Source organism: Mesoplodon mirus (assembly GCF_964341445.2).
Source record: "Mesoplodon mirus genome assembly, chromosome: 20".
Lineage (NCBI taxonomy): Eukaryota > Metazoa > Chordata > Mammalia > Artiodactyla > Ziphiidae > Mesoplodon > Mesoplodon mirus.
This window is the reverse complement of record NC_138996.1, coordinates 8,372,623-8,399,581: the sequence shown is the minus strand read 5'-3', so window position 1 is coordinate 8,399,581 and position 26,959 is coordinate 8,372,623. Positions and strand designations below refer to the sequence as shown.

General features: G+C 42.6%; 2 protein-coding genes across 10 annotated transcripts in view; one reads left to right on the top strand and one right to left on the bottom strand.

Moving 5' to 3' along the window:
• Positions 1 to 12,914, bottom strand: part of SLC20A2 (solute carrier family 20 member 2) — a 106,713-nt gene extending 93,799 nt beyond the window's left edge. The window contains exons 1-4 of one of the 8 annotated variants that reach the window (XM_082608460.1): positions 12,807 to 12,890; positions 8,502 to 8,896; positions 7,008 to 7,106; positions 6,138 to 6,196 (exon numbers count right to left, since the gene is read on the bottom strand). The gene's annotated coding sequence lies outside the window, so the exon portion shown is untranslated. Of the gene's footprint in view, positions 1 to 6,137; positions 6,197 to 7,007; positions 7,107 to 8,501; positions 11,002 to 12,728 lie in introns of all 8 variants that reach the window. The other 7 variants (XM_082608454.1, XM_082608455.1, XM_082608461.1 and 4 more) reach the window with 7 other exon arrangements.
• On the top strand, positions 12,871 to 25,512 carry SMIM19 (small integral membrane protein 19). Of its 2 annotated transcripts, XM_082608465.1 has the most exons (5): positions 12,882 to 12,969; positions 14,611 to 14,730; positions 16,995 to 17,132; positions 18,660 to 18,784; positions 24,029 to 25,512. In XM_082608465.1, exons 3-5 carry the CDS (start codon positions 16,999 to 17,001, stop codon positions 24,091 to 24,093), a joined length of 324 nt encoding a protein of 107 aa, XP_082464591.1. In that variant the 5' UTR covers positions 12,882 to 12,969; positions 14,611 to 14,730; positions 16,995 to 16,998; the 3' UTR covers positions 24,094 to 25,512. The 2 variants fall into 2 exon arrangements, with proteins under 2 accessions (XP_082464590.1, XP_082464591.1); XM_082608464.1 differs by lacking the exon at positions 14,611 to 14,730 and having other exon boundaries at positions 12,871 to 12,969.
• Positions 25,513 to 26,959: the final 1,447 nt, after the last annotated feature.

Here is a 26,959-nt window from a genome sequence, read left to right as displayed (position 1 = left end):
TCAATACTGGCTCATTAGTTCTGACAAACACACCACACGAAGGTAAGATGTTAATGATCAGGGAAACAGGGAACTCTTGGCGCCAGCTCTGCGATTTTCCATAAACCCAAAGCTGTTCTAAAATAAAAGGATTATTTTTAAAAAATGAAAAAGAAAAATTTTCATGAAGATGTAAACTTATAATGCTGTGGAATGATGGCCAATATATAATAAATGAAAGAAGAATTACTAAACAACATGCATGTTATGAATCTATTTTTGCTTTAAAAATATACATATATGTATTTATACACCAAAAAGTCTGGAAGACCAACCATACATCAAACCACACACCTAGTGATTTCCACCACTTCCTTTATACTTTCCTATAGTATTTGGTTTTGTTTTTCCACTAAGCATTGGTTACTTTTAACATTGAGCCTCAGTACTCCCACCGTCAAGAACACAGTTGTTTTATTTTTGGGAAAAAGTAGCTGTACAGCATAGAATTAATAGGGACCACCTTAGCTCAAAATAAGATGCATTTATAAGACAGCTAAACTTTACTTTTTCAAGGGGAAATATTTTAAAGGCAGAACAGAAAAGTGATTGAAAGCATGGGATTTCATCAGACCTGGAGTACAATCCTGGTTTCACCATTTACCGTCTATGTGACCTTGGGCAGCTCAAAAAGCTCAACATCCTCACTTTCACAGTGGGGAGATGTAACGCTCACCACAAACCTATGCATCTGCAGAACTGCCCTAACATTTATCTGCCTATTTATTTATCAATATAAACACATATTGCACATAATACATAAATGTATTTCATAACCTCAAATTTTATTAGAAAATTACCTGACTAGTAGCAGAGTTCGATGTATGTCAAGAGCCTGGCTCTACTGAGGCTCCATAATGGTAATTGTTGTTGTTACCAATAATAATAATATACAAAAATCCAAGAAAAAATAAAACACTATCAGAAAAAAATTTCATTTCTCAAAGTATATAATATGGAGCACTGAAAGACAAAACCAACACCTCAATCTGCTGTGATGTCCCAAAGCCCTCTGCTAACTAGACATTCATTAGGGTGATTAAACGTGTTAACACGCCCACAGGACTGCTGTGGAGAATCTTCCAGAGAATACCAGTGAAAGCCACTTGTCTAATCCCAGCCAGCTTAAACTAAACTTTGGAATATTAATGCACCAAGTCTCCCTTGCTATGGAAATGAATGTAACATCAATACAAATTAACACCAGCCATAAAATACAAACGAAACTGATTTAAATCCCTTGACTGTAAATAAGGAACTTTAAAGATGCTTTAGACAAGACATATATTTTGATCAAAATTCTGGGCTGGTAGTTCCATTCCAATACTGTTATTTAAAAATTACCCCAAATACAACACTTATAATACACAAAATCACGACAGAATAGACAAGTCTAATCATGCAATGAATTAGTGGACTTTTATAACAAGACTCAACAACCCAGAACAGAAGAATCATTTGTTTCAAGTGAAAAGTTTACCCGGCCTGGTTTATCCTATGGTCTAGGACATAGACCCAGATTTTAAAGAAATTAATCAACCATAATATAAGCAAAATAATATTAAATCACTGTGCCAATTTTTTCTACTACACTAGAAAATGCAGACTGTTCAGTTTGGTTCTGTTAAAAGAAGTTAATTTAAACAGCTTTTAAAATAACAAAAACATAGATATAATCCAGGAACTAAATTTAGGTTCGTATATATAACCCAGTGTTGTGATTACAACTCTACAAAGACTGATTTTATAACACATTCCAAAGTGTCTGTATCCAATAAATCTTAATCTAATTTTCCTGATAGCAGTTGTTACAGAGACCTAGCCCAGTGATGTCATTCTAGCTAAACACTTTAAAACCTGTGGCATATTTCTGTCAAATATGCTTAACTGTAGCAAATTTTAAATTTGAGAATGGATGTGATGTATGGGAAGAAATCACCGTCACTGAGAACTACACCTGGCAAGTAGACTAAGTGAAATAAACTTCTTCTGGTTAAAAAAAAAAAAAGAGGGGATTGACTACAAGGTTAAGTTTTCCTAAAAACTATAAAACCAGGGCTTCCCTGGTGGCACAGTGGTTGAGAGTCCGCCTGCCGATGCAGGGGACACGGGTTCGTGCCCCGGTTCGGGAAGATCCCACATGCCGCGGAGCAGCTGGGCCCGTGAGCCATGGCCACTGAGCCTGCGTGTCCGGAGCCTGTGCTCCGCAACGGGAGAGACCACAACAGTGAGAGGCCCGCGTACCGCAAAAAAACAAAAAAAAAACAAAAAAAACTATAAAACCAAATTTGAAGTGGGAATTCCAAGCATGTGGGGCAGCAACATTATCTACATAATAAGAGTATGTTCATCTACCATGTTCTCTACCGGGTGTTTCCTTCTCCAATCTTTAAACAATAACTGACTAATGGACCATACTGGCACCTCGTATATATTACCTCACTGAATCCGTGTAACATTACTAGACAATTATCACCATTTCAAAGTGAAGACGCTGAGCCTTTGTGCTTTCAGTAACTGACCCAGTTCACACAGGCAATAAGGAGAGACCAGCAATTACTTCATAATTGCAATACACACACACGCACATCCCCCGTTACCTACACATTATATCTGACTTTTTGAGGGTTTTGACCTCTACTTTCTGACTCTCCCAATTAATCTCTTATGACATCAGCTACTTACGTATATTTTTGCATCTGCCCTACTGTATTGCAGTTGTTCACTTATCAACATTCCCTACTCGATGATGAGCTTCCAGCGAGAACGGCTCACACCTTGCTCACCTCTGTAATCCCAGAACACAGTCCTGTATTTAGCACATCTGCATGCATTTCCTGTTAGTACTTAACAGCGGTTTTGATGTTGATTCTGCTCATGGGTGGTGAACATTACAGAACCAGCTTCAAGATACCTGCCAACCACTACCTCAAGGAGGGCAGACGCAGGCAGAAGGGAGATTCAATGTGATCAGCTTGAATCTGTAGGGCTGTTCTTAACGTAGCATTTAGACACTACGTTATGTGGTATATAGGGTTTTTCTTTTTCACGTTTAATCAAGCTGCATCTGCACTCACATAAGTCCACCTCCAGTAGTTCACTGCACAAAACGAAATTACAGGACAGCACGACACTCATGTGCATGCAAGAATGAAGGAAAAATATACGACGATGTAAACCATCAACAGCAGAACGTTCAGATTTTGCCAGAACGCTACCCTTTCATCACAACACGACTCCAGAGTCCAGAGAGGCAAGACCACACAATTCATACGCTTTCCCACACAGGAAACTCACAGGGTTGGTTATTCATGACATTTGGAGACTGGTACCGTATAATTACAAAATGACACAGGTTAGTACTTAAGGAGTCATCAAGTCTCTCAAAATAAAATGAATATTTACAAGATTAAGTTTCTGTTTTGTTATTAAAGTCCTGGAACTTCAAGGAACATATAAAAATACAGATGACCTAGTACTCATATTAGTTAACAGAATTACTGATACTTTTTATTCTTTTAGGGGGCCTTTTACCTACTAAATCTTTGAGTCTGCGGTTTGTGGTTTCCGTTTTCCGTCCAGTTATAGAAATTGATTGCCGAGTCCTTTTGTGGTATTTATCTTTCTCTTCTCATCCTCCACCCACCCCTACCCCCAAACCTGCTTTGGATGTCTGTCTTTAATTTTTCAAGACAAGGCAGTGAAGTGAAATGGCATGAACTCTTGAATAAAGAGTTAAAAATGTTAAAATCATATGTTAAAATCATATGACTCTCCTCTCTTTAAAGTAATATTAGTCTTCTAGAATACCAATCTAATTCTTAGAAGCAGAAAACACAGGAAGCTCAATGTTCCAAGAAAAGTCAATAATAATTGATTCATCCTGGCTACCCAGGAAATACACAGCAAGGACCTGTGTTCTATGCAAGTACAGACAACAAATGCATCTAGTAATACCTGCCACCCAGGGACAAGGAAAATAGAAAAAGAGCTCACGGAGCAAATGCACAAAAGGTACAGGAAGAAAACAGCATAAATGTAGGGCTGAGCAGGAATCAGAGCTCGATGGAAGCCGTGACAGATCAGTGAGCTCTACAGACAGAAGCAGACGGAGGTGGTGGAGGAGAGGTCGTCACCGACGGGAGGTGAAAGAAGTGAGCAGAGGCGAGGAGGAACCAGGCAGGGGTGAGAGGACAGGAACTGAATTACAAGAGGGGACAAGAAAGGACGCGGGGCCCGCGAGGGAGGAGGCATGCCCAAGGGACAGACAGCATTTTCAATGGAAGATGAGTCATAGAAAGAGGAAGGAAGGAAGCAAAATGCAAAGACACCAAACAAGAAATTCTGGACAAATGAGGAAAAACGTGAAAGTGAGACCAGGTGATAAATAAGTAGGGTAAAAGGCAAAAAAAAAAAAAAAAAAAAAGGGATAAAGTAAAAGAAACCTCTGGAAATGGAAATATTAAAAGGAGACAAGGGCCTCCCTGGTGGCGCAGTGGTTGAGAGTCCGCCTGCCGATGCTAGGGGACACGGGTTCGTGCCCCGGTCTGGGAGGATCCCATATGCCGCGGAGTGGCTGGGCCCGTGAGCCATGGCCGCTGGGCCTGCGCGTCCGGAGCCTGTGCTCCGCAACGGGAGAGGCCACAACAGTGAGAGGCCCGCATACCGCAAAAAAAAAAAAAAAAAAAAAAAAAAAGGAGACAAATGGTTTCTGGAATTTCACTATATTAAATTAAATTTTTAAACCTGTTCTTTTGTTTCTGTTTCTCTCTGCTGGGTAAAACTTGATTGAGAACAATGGTTTCCAGTCTCCAGAGGAGAAAAGTATTGATGAGGTCAACTGACTTAGCAGCAAAACTAAGAAGAGCTGAAAACAATAAAATTTACTTATGTCAGTTAACCATCTTAGCTCTAACCCACAAACTAATTTTCTTTCTTTTTTTTTTCGTCAACTTGTTTCATCCATACCTATTTCCTCCCTCCTGTATTATTATTATTTTTTAACATCTTTATTGGGGTATAATTGCTTTACAATGGTGTGTTAGTTTCTGCTTTATAACAAAGTGAATCAGCTATACATATACATATATCCCCATATCTCCTCCCTCTTGCGTCTCCCTCCCCCCCTCCCTATCCCACCCCTCTAGGTGGTCACAAAGCACGAGCAGATCTCCCTGTGCTATGTGGCTGCTTCCCACTAGCTACCTGTTTTACGTTTGGTAGTGTATATATGTCCATGCCACTCTCTCACTTCGTCCCAGCTTACCCTTCCCCCTCCCCATGTCCTCAAGTCCATTCTCTACGTCTGCATCTTTATTCCTGTCCTGTCCCTAGGTTCTTCAGAATTTTTTTTTTTAGATTCCATATACATGTGTTAGCATACGGTATTTGTTTTTCTTTCTGACTTACTTCACTCTGTATGACAGACTTTAGGTCCATCCACCTCACTACAAATAACTCAATTTCGTTTCTTTTATGGCTGGCTGAGTAATATTCCATTGTGTATATGTGCCACATCTTCTTTATCCATTCATCTGTTGATGGACACTTAGGTTGCTTCCATGTCCTGGCTATTGTAAATAGAGCTGCAATGAACATTGTGGCACATGACTCTTTTTGAATTATGGTTTTCTCAGGGTATATGCCCAGTAGTGGGATTGCTGGGTCATATGGTAGTTCTACTTTTAGTTTTTTAAGGAACCTCCATACTGTTCTTCATAGTGGCTGTACCAATTCACATTCCCACCAGCAGTGCAAGAGGGTTCCCTTTTCTCCACACCCTCTCCAGCATTTATTGTTCCACAAACTAATTTTCACACTGACACATACACATCAATGACCTTAGTGACCAACTGCTTCATTTACTAATCACAAAAGCTTTCTCTCTCCCTCACTTTGTCTCTCTCTGTGCTTATCAGTATTTGGAGAAATCCCTGCTTCTTAATACTGCCCTAAAAAAGAAAGGGCAGAGTAAGAAGGTGACATTTACACCAATACTGCTAAAAAAAAAAAAAAAAAAGGTCTGATGGAAGCTTAACACAAGGTTAAAACAATAACAGTGAAAAGATGCAAATTTCCTATAAATTTCTACGACCCACCTTATTCTGGACTCCTACATAACTGAAAACAGAACACAGAGATCATCCTTCATTTCCATCTAGAAACAACAGAAGAAAACAAAACACTTAACAAGAACATAAAAACAATAAGGAAGAGCTATTCTGAAAAAGAAGGGAAATTATTCTACTCTTAATCCTAGGAAATAACCAAGGGTAGAAGAGCTACCTTACCAAAGGTCTATGTATGAAGCTGTAATTCGTATAACTCTTATTTTTAAGCTGAAAAAATAGAGTCATCAGATTTTCAGTCCAAAAAACTGTGCATGAAAAAAAGCAGGCACACACAGAGGCTGAGAGGAAGATAAAGGAAGATGAACCTAAAGCCGCAAAGCTTTGAACAATCACTGAGAAGCAGCAGTTTCTCAACATCCCGCGCCTTGAGGAATTCTTCAGTGAAAGTCAATTTCTGAGGGCCAACATCCTATTATCAGCTCCCATTTATCCTATTGTATCTACTATTTCTCTATCCACACAGATTGAAACTCTGATCGTAAGCAGATTACCAGCTTTAGCAGCAGGGGAAAAATAACTCAAATATTATACACAAAAGCAATGGGTTAACAAAGACAATGTAAGAAACATGTAAAGAAATATGCTACAGTCTTGTTGCTCATATTTGCAGAACTATCTTCTTTCAGCTGCTCAAAAATCCTAAATGGCATTGGGCCGATTCTTGAAATCTGCCTTTTCTTCAGTGTTTTGTTTTTTTTTTTTTAAACCATTCTTCCATGAATATCGTAACAGGTCACTTGGCCATACAGTCCATTCACAGGCATCTGACATGATTATTTACTTCTGGAAACAGCTGCTGAATTCCAAGGCACTGGGACACTTCTTGAAGGAACAAACCTGGTTCTCTGGTTTCTACTGAGGACACGGTGAAACTAGGATTCTCTGAACTCAGCGATGACACGGAAGCCAAGCTGTGCTGTTTCCAAGGTAAGATGCCTTGAAAAAACAAAAAAGCTAAAAATCAATCAGATTTTAAAAACAAAAAAACTCTAATAGTGAAAATTCTCACACAGTGTTACATTTTCGCTAAGACTGAAAAATAAGTAACTCAGATAAAAAATTTCAATCCTTCACTTCAACTTTAAATATATTTTCAAAAAAATTTTATAGGGCATCACAGGTTATACAATAAAAAATACTGCAAATAATTGACTGTTCCTGAAATTAACAAAAAATATCCATTAAAATTGTAAAGAAATTCTGGTGACTGATGTTTTGATGTTTACCATGGCCAGGATAGAAGATGGGCTTTGAGAAAACACAATTTCTCTGCGTTCATATCTTATTTGGAAATGGTATGAACAAGCATGATTTATACTGAGCTGTAAAGTGAGCTACAGAACTGATGACCTGGAAAATTTCTTCTAGCCATAAAATTCTGAAATTGCATACTATCTGGTGATAAAATCTAGACACCACTGAACCAGCTGTAGGCAAGCCATCTGACTTTGCCCTGATTTGCTCATCTATAAAAGACAGGGCTGGTTCTTCTTACATGGGGAGATGGGTACTAGGATCACCTGCGGATGGCTTAAAATACAGATGCCTGCCCAGCTCCAGCTCTAAAGAGCTCTAACCTCTGGGATTAGGCTAAGGCATCTGTTCCTGTTACTGTATAACGAACCCTGGGTCATTCTGTCTACACTCATACTTAAAGAACCACCACACTAGGTCACGTTCGGGACGCAGCTCTACAGCCCTAAGAGTCATAAAACAGGGCAGTAGGGATGCCATTACTCCAGCTTGACAGGTTTAAGACAAACAAATCGCTGTGTCATTTTCTCCTTCCCTAAAAATCCCCCGTTCAGAGAAGATGCCAAAACTAAGATTAAGGCTAACGTGCCAATTGGATAAACACTTCAATGGAGATTATTTTTAGCCCAAATTGTCCCAACTATATCCTCGCATATTTAAATAGAACACAACTGCAGGACAATATTCATAGTCATAAGCTGCTGCTCTGACAGGCCATCCCAAAATATGAGCTGATGTTAAAATGATAGCAGCAACATGCCATTTCTTACTCAAATTATAAAGCTGCCCCCAAGGGTCTTCCCTGGTGGCGCAGTGGTTGAGAGTCCGCCTGCCGATGCAGGGGACACGGGTTCGTGCCCCGGTCCGGGAAGATCCCACATCCCGCGGAGCGGCTGGGCCCGTGAGCCATGGCCGCTGAGCCTGCGCGTCCGGAGCCTGTGCTCCGCAACGGGAGAGGCCACAACAGTGAGAGGCCCGCGTACCACAAAAAAAAAATAAAAAAAAAAAAGCTGCCCCCAAGACAAAGGTCACACCCTCCTCCCCAGCAGAAGCGACATGTCACGCAGAACACCGTACCTGCAGAGCTGCTAACCGGGGCTGTGGCCCAGGCTTCACTCCAGGGCACCTCCTCCTCTGATTCCTGGACAGCGGGTACGGTGACGTGTGCGCTCCCCTATCGGCCGAGTCACGTGGATTCAATGGGCTCTGTTGGTGCCCAGCACCCCCAAAATAATATTGTCAGCTCCCGACTAAAGGGATACAAAACTGGGCTTTCAGAGTACACCACTTCCCTTCATCTCGCTGGATTTTGTTTGCAGGCCCTCATCCAAGTCCACATGGCTTCAAAGTGACCTCACTCCAGGTTTGTCACCAAACCAACAGTGCCGTTCAGTTTTTTTCCACCAAGTAAATATCACTTGGTTGGAAGAGGCCTCCGGGCCCCAAGAGTGTGTTCCACTGTCCAAGACAAGCTGAAAAAGTGGGTCAAGATTTCACAAAAGGACAAGGCAAACGGACAGATGGGCACAGGAAGCCTTTAGTAATGCTCCCATCCTGGTAAATTACATTCACCAGGGGCTTAAAAGTGTTTAAAAAAGAAGAGTTCTTTCACATGAGTTATTTGACACTGAATTAGTACCTTGAACAGCCACTGCCCTTTGTCCTGGTGAATCACTGTCCTAGAATTCGACACCTAGCAAGAGTCCTAGTCCCACTCAGCCTGGAGGTTCAAAATTTGGTTTTTCTCCTCTTGCCCTCAGTCATTTCAAAATACAGTCCCCTCAACCATCTCGTTATCAACCTCTTCTGCCTGGAAAATCCAGCATTGTTTCTGCAGCTCAGAGTCACTGCCACCATGTATGCTACTTTGAAATTTTTAAAGAGCTTCCTTTACAGCTGAGAAACTAGGGTCAACTTTTAGCTCTCTTTTCTGTCTTTGATAAAGTACAACTCCCCAGAGAACTCACACTGATTCAAGAGCCAGGCTGCCTGGGTTCATATCCCACCTCCCTGCTTACTACTCACATTGTGGTCTCGGGCAGGTGACTTAATTACCTCCCCGTGCCTCAGTTTCCTCATGTGAAAAATGGGATTATAACTGTACCTACGTCAAAGGACTGTTGTGAGAGTCAAATACACTGACATGTAAAAGCACATTTTAAGCACTACATCAATGTTAGCTATCATTATTTGCTTTATGTAACTCCAAATTCTCGTATTGTTCCACGTGTGTACACGATGTTTGCCCACCTGAAATGCTACCTACTCGAGGACTGGGACCACATTTTGAATATTTCTGATGTTCCCCTCATGGCACCTAATATTCACTCAATAGGTAAAAATAAACCTACTCGGTACAAATTATTATACTGGATGAACAAGGAAGTTCTCAAACACAGACCTGTGTAAACATGTATTCCCTGCCCTCGAGTAGCCTGTATTTTGGGTGGGGAAACAAAACACAGGAAACGCTCATGCAACCATATAAAGCCATAAAAGATTAAATGCCAAAGTATGTGGTTTAAACAGCTACCATTCAAAGGGCTCACTGTGAGCTGGGACGTTGGAGAGGGCAAGCCTGCAGTGGCCCTGCCCCTAGAGGTGACTTGGATTTCCACGACAGGTGGGAACAGAGAGAGGACTCCAGTGTATCTGCTCATTCCACAAATATTTACTGCACACCTTCCGTAGGCCGGCCTCTGTCCTTGGCTCTTGGAATACGGCCACGAGGGACCCAGAAACGGCCCCTGCGCCCCGGGACCTAAAAGGGCACTCACTCCACGTGAGAGCCAAGTTCTGAAGTAAGGAAGAGGGGCCTGTCCGCCAACCCGATGAAACACAACATCCCTTAAATGTCTCGTGAACAGGAGCCAATGCTGGCATTACAGTCACTCCGGCTTCCAACAATGGCAAACATACAGAAATTAATAACTTTTCATGTACTGTATTCTAAATATCTTCCATTGTTTATGAAGCACATTAAAGAGATATTCTCCAGATTTCTGGATACAGATAACATATAAGAGATTTACAGACACACACAGTATTACTGGAACAGTTTTCGTCATAGAGGCTGCGGAGGCCCAGCTGCTCAATTTTGCCCAAATGAAAGCCTATTCATTAAAGCCCTGTGCTTTGTCTCCTCCCACCCTTTTCGCTTCTTCTTCTACTAGTGGCTGCCCACAGATATCAAATATCTACTAGAAAAGTGCCTGAAGATACAAGTGTTGGCAGGAATCAGTTAGTCACGGTGGGTGGAAGTGTTAACACATGCATCTTTGTCTTCCTACATCCGTCCACTCATCTCCTCCCAGAAGAGAACGCCTTCAGGTAAAGGAACCCTCTTATAAATACCGACTGGCAAAGCATTCTCACTCCTTTCTTCTCCAATGACGGACCACTATCTGAAGATGCGTTAAGTCCAATATGCTCTAATCACAAATATGACACATTTCCAAGCGCTTCGCTCATCCTCTGCAGGCCTCTCACCCGATCCTACTCTCCCAAGATGCAAACTGCTGGATCCCACCATCATTCTCATCATTGTTACGCCTACATAAATTATTACATTGTACCTCTGGAAACACAGAATAAACTTCTTGTTTAAGGAAGTCAAAACTACTCAATTAAATCCAGTCAAAATCTTAACTTCTTCATGCACAAAGTACTGGACTCAAATATGTTTAAGACATGTAAAGGCAAACTGAAAAGTAAGGTAGAACCCCTACAATGTAGATTACTTAACATTCTCAACATTTACATACCCATGTAAGTTAGACTCATCAACAAAGTAACAGCCAACCCCGTTTTTATTTCCTTGGTTTGGTACTGGAAAATCATGTTCCTGTTTCACTGTCATTCGTTAACCCTTAATTAGGAACGTTGCTTAGAAACTATATATGGAAAAGGGGCACCTTTCAGAAGGGACCATGAAGGCTTTCCCAACATTTACTTTTTTCCAACATCCAAGCATAGCCTGTTTATTGGGTGACAATGACATGTAATGGGAACTCTGATAAAGAGACACAGGGCTTTGGAAACTATTGAATACCCCAATAAAGGGACTAATTGTGCAAATGCAAAGCCTTATTCCAACTTGAAAAACACATTAAATTACTCTATGAGTCATTTTATATTGCCCACACCCTTATTTTACAAAAAACAGAAACAGAAGCAATTAATGTACATATTCCGCATTTGGACACGTTCAAATCAAACTCGTGTACTCAAGTATTTCTAAGCAACCTATGTTTATGCAAAAAGCTATCCGGAAGATTAAATGAGAAAAGGATGTAGACCATTTGGCAAAGGCCTGGCAAGCAATCAGTACTCAACATGGCACATTATTATCGTTCCTAATTTTCCAACTCTGTAATCATACTAAACAGTTACAAAGTTATGCACATGATTATGTATATATAATATATATTAACTAATATGTGGTACTACTAGAAATAAAGCTTTTATGTTATGTACCAAGCCATGCTCTTCATCCAGAGGTGAGTTTAATTTTAACAGAGTGATCCACAAAGAAGCAGAGAAAGCTGGATAAGCGGTAGGATGTTAAATGTTACCTCTAATCTCTGCTTATCAATTAAGGATACAACCTCTACATGGCCTAGTATGAATTATAATCAGCAGTCAGCTGATCCTGGAGAACTCGCTCAAAATGAATAGTTAAGACCTCAAGCACGTGGACAAGTGGCCATTTATTTGCAAGGCTGTGCCAACCACTGAAATCTGATTACTTCAATACTCATGCTGAAATCCTACATAAATTCATTACCTGTCTCATGCTAGAATTTTGCAAGTCCTTAGAAAAATTTTAAATATCCAAAAGTCACTTAAACTGACAAGACTACAGCATCCTGGGCACATCCAGTTTTTAGAACACTTCAATAGCCTCGGCCACGCATCATTTATTATGACAGGGAACATGCAAAGCCAGTGAGAGCACGTGCTTTCCTAAGCAAATATTAAAAATAACCCTATGCCCTCATTACGAAAAAGGAAAATTTTCGCGTTTCCAGCTTAATCTCGACCCTGGGCCAATGCACACTCCCCCCTCCCACGCCGAGACGGCGCCCGGGCGTGCCGAGGTGGGGCTGGAAGCTGCTCGCGCTCTCGGGAGGACCCGTCCCCTCTCCCCGCGCGCTCGGACGAGGCGCGGCTAGACCCACGTGGACTCCAGGCGGCGGCAGCCGGACCCACCGCCGGGGTCGCCGCCCAGGGTCGCGGGGAGGGGCCGGGGGCGGGGCCAGCGCCGCGCCGCGAGACCGGGGAAGGGAGCCGGGCTGCACTCACGCGCCCGGGGGGCGGCACCGGGGCCGTCGCGGCGTCCCTCCGGTTCGCACACTGAGAGGGGGGCGGGGGGGGAAAGACCTGGCTCCTCGTTCCATCCGGAAGCCGCCGGGCCGGCAGGAAATGACGAAGCAGTGGTCGTCCGGTCCGTGCGGTAACCGGCTCCGCGCGTCCGGCCGCGACTGCCGGGGAAAGAGCGCGGAGCAGAGCAGCCAGGCCGCGTGCCGCCTACAGAGCGAGCGGCGTGAGTCGCCCCGCCCCGCCCCGCCCCGCCCCGCCCCGCCCCTCCATGCGGGGGGAGGGGGAAGGGGAGAGGGAGGGGAGGGGAAGGGGAGAGGGAGGGGAGGGGAAGGGGAGAGGGAGGGGAGGGAGCCGGAGGGAGCCCGAGGGCGCCCCTAGCCCCGCGCCCGGCCGTCCCAGCTCCTCTGCCGCCGCGCCCCAGGCCGGAGGGAACAGTGAGGCCCGCAGCTCCAGAATCGCGGATCGAAAGGCAGAGGCCGCCGCCTGCGCAGCGCAGGGCACCCGGGATGGGAGGATGGGGGGTTGGGGGGGTGTAGCGGGCGCGCTTCAGGATCGCACCGCGCGCCGCCCGCGGCAGCCGAGCCCTGGCGGCTCCGGCCCCCGCCGCCTGCCGGGGTGGGGGTTACATTGTTTGCCCTAGACTGCTAGACTGCTCCTCTTTCCGGGACTGGCAGGTCTCACGAGTCTGGGCAGGGCCGGAAGCGCCCACGTTTGGGAGTCCAGCGTGCGACTCTAGCCTGGGTGGTTTTGGGCGAGTTGTATGCCCAGTCCCCCCACCCCGCGTCGTCTGCCAGGTGGAGCTTTCGTGCCTCCCAGCAGGGTGCTGGTGACAATTAAATGCATATGTGGACTGCCCAGCACAGGCCCCTCAGATGTTAATTGCCTTCGTCTTGCTGGTTGAAGGCCTGTGACTTTGTACCCTCCCGCTTCAGCAACCCAAGCTTTAGCGTTTCAGAGGACTGAGGGAAAACCACATTGATGCGATGGGTTGTGTTGTAAGGAGCTCGTAGAACTGTATGAGTGACTCCAATCTGAACCTGTTTCAAAATAGCAAAGCTCTAAGTGAGAGACGAAATGGATACCATTCAAGACATGATGACAAGTGATCCTCAAAACTGAACCACCTCAACACGGCATCTGGAACCCCAAATACGGAAAAAAAATTTAAAACTTAATGATACAGCCGCTTGATCCCAGGAAGAGTACTAGTTCTCTACTTAAAAGTTTGTCAAACTGAAATCAAGCCCCAGTTGTCACATTTTGCCAACTTTATCTCTGGATAGTTATGTTCAGCTCATCCTAGCAACTCCTTACTGAAATAGCTCAAGCATTGATTTACAGGAAAAATAATGTGGAAAAGGTGCCGTTTTCTCAGAAAAGCCCTGAATGACAATCCAAGCACATGGTGGTCTTGCTGAAACATCCATTAACTTGCCAGGAACGAACCACTGTAACGCCCCTGGGCATTGTGCATTAGACTTAGAGGGAGGCTGTGAGGTGTGCAGTAGCCGCTCAGCAGGCATGCGTGTGTACACTTGGTTAGACTGTGGTGACCTGGGAGGGGACCGGTCATAGTTCAGGCCACATGGGAGCTGTGGTCTGTACTGTGACTTTGTACAGGACTGCTCCTTATTCCTGGCAGTCTTACAAAGGCATGCCATTGGTCATGATGGAGGACCAAGCAGGAGAGGCCTACCCTTCTTTCACAACTATACTACTAAGTAACTCAAGTGCGTGTCCCCAGAACAGTAGTGTCATTGCGTACCAATCAAGTTGTATAATTCACAGTAAAACTTCACCATTCTTGGTCAGCAGAATTTCAGAATCCTTCCCTAAATATAATGAAACACTGTCATATTTATAGGAGGAGGAAGACAGCTCTGTAGGAATACACCATTTATTGAGTGGCACATGAACAGAATTTTGTGGAACACTGAAGCAAGAAATTCATCCGGCTCAGATCCAGTCAGGTGTTAGAAAACAGGTAGGAAATGCTTTCATAGTGTGTCAGATAAAGGGCACCTGCAGAATGTTTCAGTAGCCATTGTTACGGCTGCTCCCCTTTTCTTCTCCAATTTGTTAGTAACTCCCAATCCTGAAACCTGCCACTGTCACTGCATGGCCGTGCCGGCCCTTCCACAGCCCCTCAAATCAGACCTCTGAAGTCATCTCTTATGGCCAAAGCCAGTCATCGTTATTTTATGTTTTGGCACCAATGAAAATCTAGAAAAAAAATTCTAGATTCCATAAATTGTAAAGACAGTTATAGTCTCTGATGGTCCAAAAGTATCCATTCCTAAGGTAGGCTGATTACTATGAATCATGTAACTATTCATGTAATTATGAATAATGTTACATCCAGAGAAACTCTGGAGTTCAATTTTAAGGAATAAGAATTGAAACTGTGAATAACGCCAAATCCCCCTGCGCCTCCCACTCTCTTAAAAAAAAAATCCATAGCCAATCTTTAATATCTAGGAATTGGGTATGTTTAATGATTTAATAATATTTAGATCTTGCATCTATAAAGTTTTAAGTTCTGTTTTTATTATTCTCTGGCTAATTTTTAAAAGACCAATCTTTATGCTCATCAGACGCCAATAGATGTTTCAGAGGAATGACTCTTGCCCTCAGTGTGTAGAATTTAAGTTAAATGGCCATTCACGATACTCGCTTTAATACAGTCTGTCTGCAAACGTCTGACAGAGACTTCAGGTGCCAGAACGGGGCCAACATGCCACCTGGCCTGGGAGCAGACCCCAAGGAAATTTCATTCATTTTATGCAGAGGCAAACTGTAAGAAAGAAAACAGACTCTGCCCTTAATGTACACTTATTAACTTACTGAGCCAAATCTACACTAAAGAACATTTTGGGGACTTCCTTGGTGGCACAGTGGATAAGACTCCACGCTCCCAGTGCAGGGGGCCTGGGTTCGATCCCTGGTCAGAGAACTAGATCCCACATGTGTGCTGCAACTAAGAGTTCACATGCCACAGCTAAGGGGCCGGCAAGCCGCAACTAAGGAGCCCTGGAGAGGCAACTAAGGAGCCCACTTACCGCAAGTAAGACCCAGTGCAACCAAATAAATAAATAAATATTTAACAAAAAGAAAGAGACCATCACCTTTAAAAAAAACACAACAACATTTTGGAGGCTCACAGGACAGATTGCAAGATATTTCAGTGGAGGAATTTCTGCAGTGCCTTCACTGTTGTAGGATGTCTAGAAAAAATTGCAAAACAATTTCTTGGACATTCCAGATACTTTTTTTGTTGGTATTAGAAAATGGCTATCTTAGTAGAAACGACAGTACAGTTACCACCTGTCATTTGTTCAGTTTGTCTCCTTTTGATAGAGTATCTAAAACAACACTTCTGAATTTCTTTCACATATTAGGTCATTTTACTTAGACTTAACCTAGTTTAGATTTAACACAAGAGCAGAACTTTCTCTTTAAGGAAAAATTCAGTGAACTTTTCCCAAATGCAAATAAGGAACCAGTACTCTTTCCCTTGCTACTTGATACACTTGCTGTTACCATTCATTTTCTGTGGGAATGTCCAAAGAATGCATTTCCTTGAATAGAAGTCACAGCTGTGTAAATAGCAAAAAGTAACTTTTTATCCCATAGCTTCCACAGTGGGCCAGGAGGCCAAAACTCGATAAAGCTCCAGACATTTTCGTTTTCCAGGTGTGTCGGGCCTGTGGAAGAGCGCGGTCCTGGCTGGCGCATCTCATCCAGAATGCTGTCACGAGTCTAACGCTGTGCTTCTCCCTTAGCATCCCAGCCAGTTGTGTGGACCTCTGTTTAAAGTATTCAGTTGCTTTCGTCCCGGTGATAGTTACACTTTGGAAACCGTTCAGTGACATTTCAACCCCTTTCCTTTCAGAAATATGATTTTTAAATCCCGAGTTTGAACCTTTATGTAGGAGCTGTGATGTTTCAAAGTCAGAAATAGGCGAAAATGCGTTCCATGCCTTAGTGATCTAGACCAGGGTTGGCCAACATTTTCTTAACGGGCCAGATGGGAAACATTTTAGGCTTTGAGGGCTGTGAGGCAAAAATGGAAGATGCTCCGCTTAAAATGTGTCCGTTTAGAAACGTAAAACCATTCTTGGCTCCCGGGCCACACAAAGACAGGCAGGGGGCTGGAGCTGGCCAGCAGGCCCTCTGTTTGCCAGCCCTTGTCCAGCCGTCACACCATCACTAACTGAAAGAAACCCTGCCCTCTTTGCTGCCTTACAGTCCCATGCCTGGCGGTTACGGAGTGATGGGTGACGAGGGCTCTATCGATTACAGCGTTCACGAGGCCTGGAATGAAGCCACCAACGTGTACCTGGTCGTGATACTTGTCAGCTTTGGGCTCTTCATGTATGCCAAGAGGTAAAGGCTTTAGGTTCTCAGGGTCGATAAGAACCTGGGCATTTATACGTTTTGTAGGTTGGTTTGTTTGATCTCAGTTAAATGCACAAAAGTAATTTCATCAGCGTTTTTGTTCCTGCTATGAAATCACTGTCTAGTCGGGTCAGCCCTCACATACTGGACACCAGGATTTGGCTTGGAAAACCCAGCTGCTCTGAGAGATGGGGATTTAAGTGCGGCTCTTGGCACCCAGACCAGATGCTCTGTACTCCTATTCTATCATTTCTGATATAGCTCAGTTTTCTCATTCAGCCAGCTTCACTGTGACCCTTGGATGAGCACATATTTTGGGCCAGTGTCCCTGAAATGCACAAACTCTAACTCCTATGTGTTCAGCAATTCTGTCTTCGCAAATTGCAAGCCTTCCCTTCTGTTTCTTGTGCATAGTATTGGTATGATCCAATTACTTGTCTGTCCATCCCCCAAAACTCAGTCCCCTGAGAACAAGGACTTTTATTTAACCTATGTGTCTCTGATGTGCCACATGGTGTAAATCCTCAATAAATATTTCTTGCTGTGATTCCAGATGCTGTAGCGTAATTCAGCTGTTCTTTTCCACACTCCCTGGCTCCTTTCCTTCAAGTACAGTTAAAAAAAAATGCATGGTGAGGGGCGTGCTTTGAAGAGGAAAAACAGCAGTAGTTGGATTGAGCTGCTCCTGCCCGTAGCCATGTGCTTCGTGGCGTCCTCTACCAAGGTCAAAGGCATTAAACAGTTCAGGATAATTAGTCGACCAAGAATAATTGATGCTCGGCCCGGGGAACAGTTCAGACCCACACTTGCCACGGGACCTGCATTCTCGCCCTTCCCGACCCTGAGACCCCTGAGCCGCTGGCCCGCTGGCCACCTGGACTCTCGGGGCTGGGGCGCGGGGGCGGGGTGGGGAAGGCGAGAGGAGGCCTCCACAGAGCATGGGGGAGCCGCTGGCAGGTAACAGCCTTCCCCTAAAAATAGCCACCGTCTCCTCCCCACCCCACTGTTTTAAAGGCAGAGACAGACTGTTGTTAATTTTAACTAGATGACCCCACTAAGGCCATGCTACTCTATTTAAGAAATCATTTATTCATTGTTTTTCAAAATTAAGGTCTGCTCACATTCTGTTTATTCTCTGCCCGCAATAACTTAGTTTTATTTGCATGACATGAGAGGGAGGGAAAAAAAATCATACTTTTTTTGTCTGAGCATTTTTCCATACAACAGGGCTTTTTTGTGGGGATTGAGGGGAGACGCTTTGTTGTATGAAGTGGGCATGTTCAGCTACTGCCTTTTCTTTCTTATAACCCTGTGACTGTACACGTACAGCTTCATACTTCTAGTGAAAGAAAGAATACTTGAGCCCAGGAAGCATCTCACGGGGACAAAATAGAAGATGGACTCGGGGCCACTTACGTCCTTTTAATGCAGCTTCTGGTTACTACGATCGTGTGAATGTTACAGTCCTACAGCTATGAATACAAATCTCTTTTCTGCATTGGTTTTGTGTTTTAGAAATAAAAGGAAAATTATGAGGATATTCAGTGTGCCACCTCCAGCAGACTCTCTGTCAGAACCCAACTTTTATGACACAATAAGCAAAATTCGTTTAAGACAGCAACTGGAAATGTACTCCATTTGTAAGTATATTCTGTGCTTAATTACATACGTAAGCATATTTAAGATAGACTCTTTGGGGTTGAGTCTCGTTGGCAAAGGTTATCAGAAATAGCTGATAATGACACAGGAAACTATATTCAATATCCTGTAATAAACCATAATGGAAAAGAATATGACAAAGAATATATGTATGTATATCTGAATCACTTTGCTGTACAGCAGAAACTAACACAACATTGTAAATCAACTATACTTCAATTAAAAAGAATTATTTTTTATTTTAAGAAAGAAATAGCTGGTAATGAAAACGTAGGGCCTTTTTTAGATGCTCAACACAGTATCAGCAAACCCGGTTTGCATGAAGTTAGTGTTTCAGGACACTTCACTTATTTGGGCCCCTTCCAAGACCCTGAGAAAAGCCCTAGCAACGTGTTTCACATTTTGAAAATTGGGCAGAAATTAGATGCCTTAACAATGGGTGAGGCTGCCGTCTCATCCTTCTCTAATTTCCCTCCTTTGCACTTCCCTCGTGTGTAATGGCGTTGAGGTGGCCAAGAGCATTTTGGGGATCTGGCTGAGGGGACATCGAGTTGAACCTACTTTAGTTTGGGTTTGAAATTTTGTGTTTATAGAGTTTGCAGTCACTTCTGTTACAATTAAATTACTATGTGCTTCAGCCATAGCAGTACAGGAACGGCTTCCAGGCCAGAGGTTATTAACACGTCCTATGGTACCAAACCCTGTGAGCAAGTGGTGGAGAAAACACGAAGGTTAAAGGGAAAGGAGCCAGGATGAATTGTACATCCAAGCCATGGCCTTTGACGTCACCACTTAAAACAATGAGGTGTGGTTTCCATGGTGTATCATTAAGTGAGAAAAGGCAAGATGTAATGATATATTTGCCAGGGTACTGCTTCTTGAAAATCAAATGACCAAAACATCCCTATCTACGTGTAATAAAAATGTTCTATAGAATTTTTTTTTGAAATATAGTTGATTTACAATGTTGTATTAGTTTCAGGTATACAGCACAGTGATTCAGCTATATATATATATATATATATATATATATATATAATATTGAGTATGGTTCCCCGTGCTATACAGTAGGTCCTCGTTGGTGATCCGCTTCATATACAGTAGTACACGTATGTTAATCCCAACCTCCCAATTCATTCCTCCCCAACTCCTTTCCCCTTTGGCAGCCACAAGTCTGTTCTCTGTGTCTGTGGGTCTATTTCCATTTTGTAAGTAAGTTCATTTGTATCTTTTTTTTTTTAAGATTCCACATGTAAGTGATGTGATATTTGTCTTTCTCTGTCTGACTTACTTCACTTAGTACAGTGATCTCTAGGTCCATCTATGTTGCTGCAAATGGCATTATTTCATTCTTACGGCTGAGTAATATTTCATTATATATATATATATATATATATATATATATACCACCTCTTCTTTATCCAGTCATCTGTATATGGACATTTAGATTGCTTCCGTGTCTTGGCTATTGTAAACAGCACTGTAATGAACATTGGGGTGCATGTATCTTTTCAAATTATAGTTTTCTCTGGATATATGCCCAGGCGTGGGATTGCTGGATCATATGGTAACTCTATTTTTAATTTTTTAAGGAACCTCCGTACTGTTTTCCATAGTGGCTGTACCAATTTACCTTCCCACCAACAGTGTAGGAGGGTTCCCTTTTCTCCACACCCTCTCCAGCATTTATTATTTATAGACTTTTTGATGATGGCCATTCTGACTGGTGTGAGGTGATACCTCATTGTAGTTTTGATTTGCATTTCTCTAATAAATAACCATGTTGAGCATCTTTTCACGTGCCTGTATGTCTTCTTTGGAGAAATGTCTATTTAGATCATCTGCCCATTTTTTGATTGGGTTGTTTCTAAAAATGTTCTGTATAATTACACAAGCCTGGAGGAAGGCTTGGAAAGATATATATCAGATTATTAACATTCATTACCTTGATGGGAACACTGTGGGACTCAAGGGAAAAGATTGGATATTTTTAAAAGAAATATGTCTGTGTGTTTGCGCACACGCATAGAGAGAAGCAAGAAAGAGTGATCAGCAAGATGTTACTGGTATATGTCTCAGGTGGAGTGGAATTTCAGGTGAAAAGTAGAAAAACCATATATGTATTTTTTACACAAGTAGAACCTCTAGAAATTTCTTCAGCATAAATTTTATCCTGAGAAGTAGTAACAGCAGTTCCTTTGGGGAAAGGAGCTGCAGGACTAATCAGGTGGGAGGAAGGTACACCTTCCCTGTTTCCTCTTTTGTCCCTTGTGCATTCATGTTTTACTAGTTCAGAATAAGAAGTAAAACTGAATGTAACAGAGCAGCATTATTCACAGTAGCCAAAAGATGGAAACAACCCAAGTGTCCTTGACCGATGGATCCACAGAATGTGGTCTATACATGCATAGGATGTTATTCGCCTTTAAGAGGAAGGAAATTCTTTTTTTTTTTTTTTTTGGCTGCATTGAGTCTTCTTTGCTGCGCGCGGGCTTTCTGTAGTTGCAGTGGGCGGGGGCTACTCTTCCTTGTGGTGCGCAGGCTTCTCATTGTGGTGGCTTCTCATTGTGGAGCACAGGCTCAGTAGTTGCAGCACGTGGGCTCAGTAGTTGTGGCTCACGGGCTCTAGAGCGCAGGCTCAGTAGTTGTGGCGCACGGGCTTAGTTGCTCCGCGGCATGTGGGATCTTCCCGGACCAGAGCACGAACCCATGTCCCCTGCATTGGCAGGCGGATTCTTAACCACTGCGCCACCAGGGAAGCTCCAAGAGGAAGGAAATTCTGACACATGCTACAACATGGATGCACCTTGAAGACATTATGCTTCGTAATTATTTTTGTTGTGAAGTGGTAGAAGCCAGTCACAAAAGAACAAATATTGTGTGATTTCTCTTCTGTGTAGCAAATGCACAGAGACAGAAAGCAGAGTCGTCACCAGGAGTGGGGGAGGAGAGAGTGGGGAGTTACTGTGTAATGAGGACAGAGGTCAGTGTGGGGTGATCGAAAAGAGGTGCTGGCGGTGGCAGCACAACCGTGTGCATGCAGGTAAGGTCCCTGAGCTGTACACTTAAAAATGGCTAAAATGGTAAGGTTTATGTTTTTGTATTTCACCTCAAAAAAAAATATCCTTAAGAAAATTTAAGTATTTAAAAAACAAAAACAGGGAACCAGAAGCTCTGTAGAAAATTATAAGTAAAGAGTTAGGTTTTCATTGATGCCTAGTCAAAACAGAAGTTTGTGGGAGTTCCCTGGCGGCCTAGCGGTTATGATTCGGTGTTTTCACTGCAGAGGCCTCCGTTCGATCCCTGGTCAGGGAACTAAGATCCCACATGGCTGGAGGCACAGCCAAATACAAAAAACAAACAAACAAAAATCAGAAGTTAGATCCAATCAAAAAGTATTCAGTAGTATAGCATATACAATTATAAAGCCAGTGTACAGCTGTTTTTTTTCTTCTTTGATGAGAATGGCATAAAATGAAGTTTATCAGAACACCTGTGTTTGTAAGGCATGTTAGTTTTCTGTTGCTGCTATATTACCACAAATTCAGTGGCTTAACACAACACAGATCATACAATTAGAGATTAAAAGTCCTACAGCAGATTCACTGGCTAAAATCAAGGTGTCGGCAGAGTTCTGTTTCTTTCTGGATGCTCTAAAGGAGAAGCTGTTTCTTTGCCTTTTCCAGCTTCTAGAAACCACCATGTTGCTTGCTTTGTGGCTTCATTCGCCCATCCTCAAAGCCAGTAGCACTGCATCTTTCTGATCATTCTTCCATTTTTATAGTTCCTTCTCTCTCTGAACTCTGCCAGGAAAGGTTTTCTGATTTTCAGGGCCCCTGTGATCAGGTTGAGCCAGATAATCCAGGGTAATCCCCCTTCTCAAGGTCCTTACCTTAAACACATCTTTAAAGTTCCTTCTGCCCCAGAAGGTAACATATTCACAGATTATGGGGATTAGGATGTGGACATCTTTGGAAGCCATTGTTCCTGTAAACAGTGAGTATTTGCACATTTAAAGAGTCCAGGGACTTCCCTCGTGACACAGTGGTTAAGAATCCACCTGCCAGGGCTTCCCTGGTGGTGCAGTGGTTAAGAATCTGCCTGCCAATGCAGGGGACATGGGTTTGAGCCCTGGTCCGGGAAGATCCCACATGCCGCGGAGCAACTAAGCCCGTGAGCCATGGCTGCTGAGCCTGCACTCTGGAGCCCATGAGCCCGCGTGCCACAACTTCTGAAGCCAGGCGCCTACAGCCCAAGCTCTGCAACAAGAGAAGCCACCGCAGTGAAAAGGCCGTGCATTGCAACAAAGAGTAGCCCCCACTCTCTGCAACTAGAGAAAGCCCGCGCCCAGCAACTAAGACCCAACAATGAAGACCCAATGCAGCCATAAATAAATAAATAAATTTATTTAAAAAATAAAGATTCCCATCACATTGCATCATTCTTAGTGCTGATGGCATGTCTAGTCCTGACTTAGTCTGAAGGTTCAAGAGGAAATAGCAAACAAAATTCTTTTCCTTAAAGAGGACTCCCCAAATTGTAAAGCTTTCGGCCACAATAATCTGGATCCACCCTGAGTATATAAACAAATAGTATTTCTTCCTTGGCTGGTAAAAACTTAATGAAGAGACTGAAAGTTTGAAAGCCAAGCAGTGAATGACATTTGCAAAGACTTTAGCCCTGCACTCTCTCTAGTTTCAGTTTAAGACCTTCAATAAATATTTCTCAGAAGCACAAAAAGAACACAGAATTGCAAGTCTGTTTTTTCTTCTAGTTTGTATTAATTAATACATTAATGTATTAATGTAAATCTCTTAGGCTTGTCATTTAAAATATAGTCAAGTTCCTTATGATGTGGACAAAAGCATTATTATTAACTTATCTTGAGGTGGAGATGGGGAATAAGAAAAAAGGACATTACAGAATGTTAATTTAAGTTTAGTAGCTTAATTAGTGTTTACCCTATATTTCAATGCTCTGAATAATCCTGATGTACAAAACAATAATAATAAACATCCGAAAATAGATATCAGCACTGCTGAGAAATTAGAGGATCATGAAGTATAATAAATTTCCTCTAATGAGTAAAAAATTGTTTAATTCTAAGCTAGTTCTTTACTGAGAATCATGACTGTGATTTAATGACGTGAGCTCATAATTATTTTGCGATCTTATTAATCGTATCTCCTTTTTTCTTGCTTATTATTTTGTTTGTTTTTCAATAGCCAGAAAGTATGATTATCAGCAGCCACAGAGCCAAGCTGACAGTGTACAGCTCTCATTGGAATGAAATCTCAGAAAATGAGCAGCAGAAATGATCGTTGTGCAAGAGGGCAGTCTCCTCACGCTGCTAAATCATGAGCAGCATTTTTTTTTAAACTTGTCTCCATAAAGTCATTTTATTTGTGACTTTTCCCCACTCTTTTGGTGTGTTTTGTTTCACTTTTTTAAACCTCATCTCCAAATCATTTGTTCCACAAATAAGAAATTCCTCAAAAGGCCTGAACACAGAGAGTCTGCACGTACCTAGGAAGATAGACTGTCACCAGAGACGGTGACTTTACCTTGTGAAGACTTTGATCCCTTCAGGATACAATCAGGAAATAAAAACACATCTTTGGAAGCAGGAGTCTGGAGCTGATGCCACTTTGGAACTTATTTGCCAACTTAAAAAATAAAAATCTAATCATTGGAAGAACTTCCTCTTTGACTGTGTTCTGGGATAAATATAATATGGATAACGGACTAACGTGTGTTCTTATGGCTGTTGTTACCTCTAACTGAATTAACCGTTTTTGCTACTTCACAATTTGCACAGTAAACTGTCTTTTCTGTGTTGTGAAATTGTGATGCGCACCCCCCTGCTAACTGTAGAAGTTTTCTGTGACTGGAGTTTGTTCCCCTTAATTGTATTCCCAGGAGTTTCTTCCACCAGAAGAATCTTCTTTCGGCCGTGCTGGGGCTACACTGCGGAATACATGGGCACCTCTGACTGGTGTCAGCGGCTTGCTTTTGGGTCATGTGACCATCAGTTTTTAATGTAACTGTATGGTTTCTTAGGCTTTTTTTAGCATAATAAGCTTCCCTGCAGACCCTCATATCTTGTACTGTACATTTTTGTACTGTACATTGAAATGTTTTCACCCAATTTTTCATATTTAAATAAAAGCCGGTTGGAGATAGTGGCAGGGAAGTTCAACTGTCCATGTAACTGTCCATAAATTCATTTTTGAATCAAAACTATAATTTTAAGAGTTAGAGTTAATATTTCAAGCATTATTGCCGTTTCCTTTATAATTATGAAGTAAAGGATATAAATCTTAAATGAAAAGGTTTAGACCAAATAAAATCATTTCAGGGAAATTGCATTTACTTTTAAAATTTAAATCTTTCAAATATATGTATATTGTACAAGGTGAATTGTTGACCAAATGGAATAATTCTTTCTTAACTCACAGATGAGTTTGAACGCACCGCCTGTATGTAGAATAAATACTCGGACTGAAGGATTGTAAACATTTACAGTTATGACCTGGGGATAGCAGAGCAGCAAGGGGACAGTCTTCTTAAACTTTGTTCTGGTGTAATCAGGAACGGGAGCAGTTTACCTGCTGTCCCTGATGTGGGGCACAAATCTGGACAAACTACGAAAACTGGCTACTCAGCTGATTTGTACAGTGCACCTAAATAAACATCAATCACAACGAAATGGACTGTGATGGTTTTTTATTTGCATCCACTAGACAGAGACAGCCACGACTAAAACCTCACAGATCATTTGGTGAGAGTGGAACTCTGGCAAGTGAGAGAGGAAGATTCCTCCTCATTTCTTCTCTAAAGCCCGCTGATGGGAGTCACGCCTCCACCAGCAGGATCAACAGCAAGTCCTCCTTTGAAGTTTCTTCTCTGCTTCCACAGCTGAGCTGGGAAAGCGGAGGATGCCCTGCAGCCACACTTCAAAGGGACACCAGTTGACTGTCCTGCTTCTGCCCCTGAATCCACCAAGGGTTCGATGGAACTATTTTCTTTGGAAGAAAAAAGGCATGACTAATAAACAGGTCAGTAACACTTGTGTTCTCTGTTTCCTCATTTCTCTCTTTTACTGCATAAGATGCTCCGCGGTAAGCACGGCGGGCAGCCTCCCTGGGTGCACAGCTGGGCCCAGCCCGCTGCTCCAGGGAGCACAGATGCTGGCTAATGACCCCACACCGTTTCAGGTGGAGCTCCTGATAGGATTCATGAGAAAACGAGATGCAGAGTTTAGGGTGAAATTGCTGTAATGTCGGAAATATAAGTATTGAGTAAAAATAAGAGAGAAATGGTAATAAAAATAATTTCAGATATTAAGAATAAATGTATCTTAGTACTATATATAAAATAATCAACAAATTTCATATATCACTTATATGTGGAATCTAAAAAAATGATACAAGTGAACTTATTTACAAAACAAACTTACGGTTACCAAAGGGGAAAGGGGTGGGGGAAGGATAAGTTAGGAGTTGGGGTTTAACATATACACACTACTATATATGAAATAGATAACCAACAAGGACCTACTGTATCGCACAGGGAACTCTACTCAATATTCTGTAATAACTTATATGGGAAAAGAATCTGAAAAAGAATGGATATATGTATAAGTAAAACTGAACCGCTTAGCTGTACACCTGAAACTAATACAACATTGTAAATCAACTATACTCCAATATAAGATAAAAATTCTTTAAAAAGAATAAATGTGTCTTAGAAAATATAATTAAAGAGAGAAGGGGGATTCCCTGATGGCACAGTGATTAAGAATCCGCCTGCCAACGCAGGGGACACGGGTTCGAGCCCTGGTCCGGGAAGATCCCACATGCTGCGGAGCAACTAAGCCCGTGCGCCACAACTACCGAGCCTGCGCTCTAGAGCCCGTGAGCCACAACTACTGAGCCCGCGTGCCACAACTACTGAAGCCCACGTGCCTAGAGCCTGTGCTCTGCAACAAGAGAAGACACCGCAATGAGATGCCCGTGCATCACCACGAAGAGTAGCCCCCGCTCACCACAACTTGAGAAAGCCCACGCACAGCAACGAAGACCCAACACAGCCAATAAATAAATAAATAAATAATTTTTTTAATAAAAGAGAGAAGGGATCAAAGCATATTACAG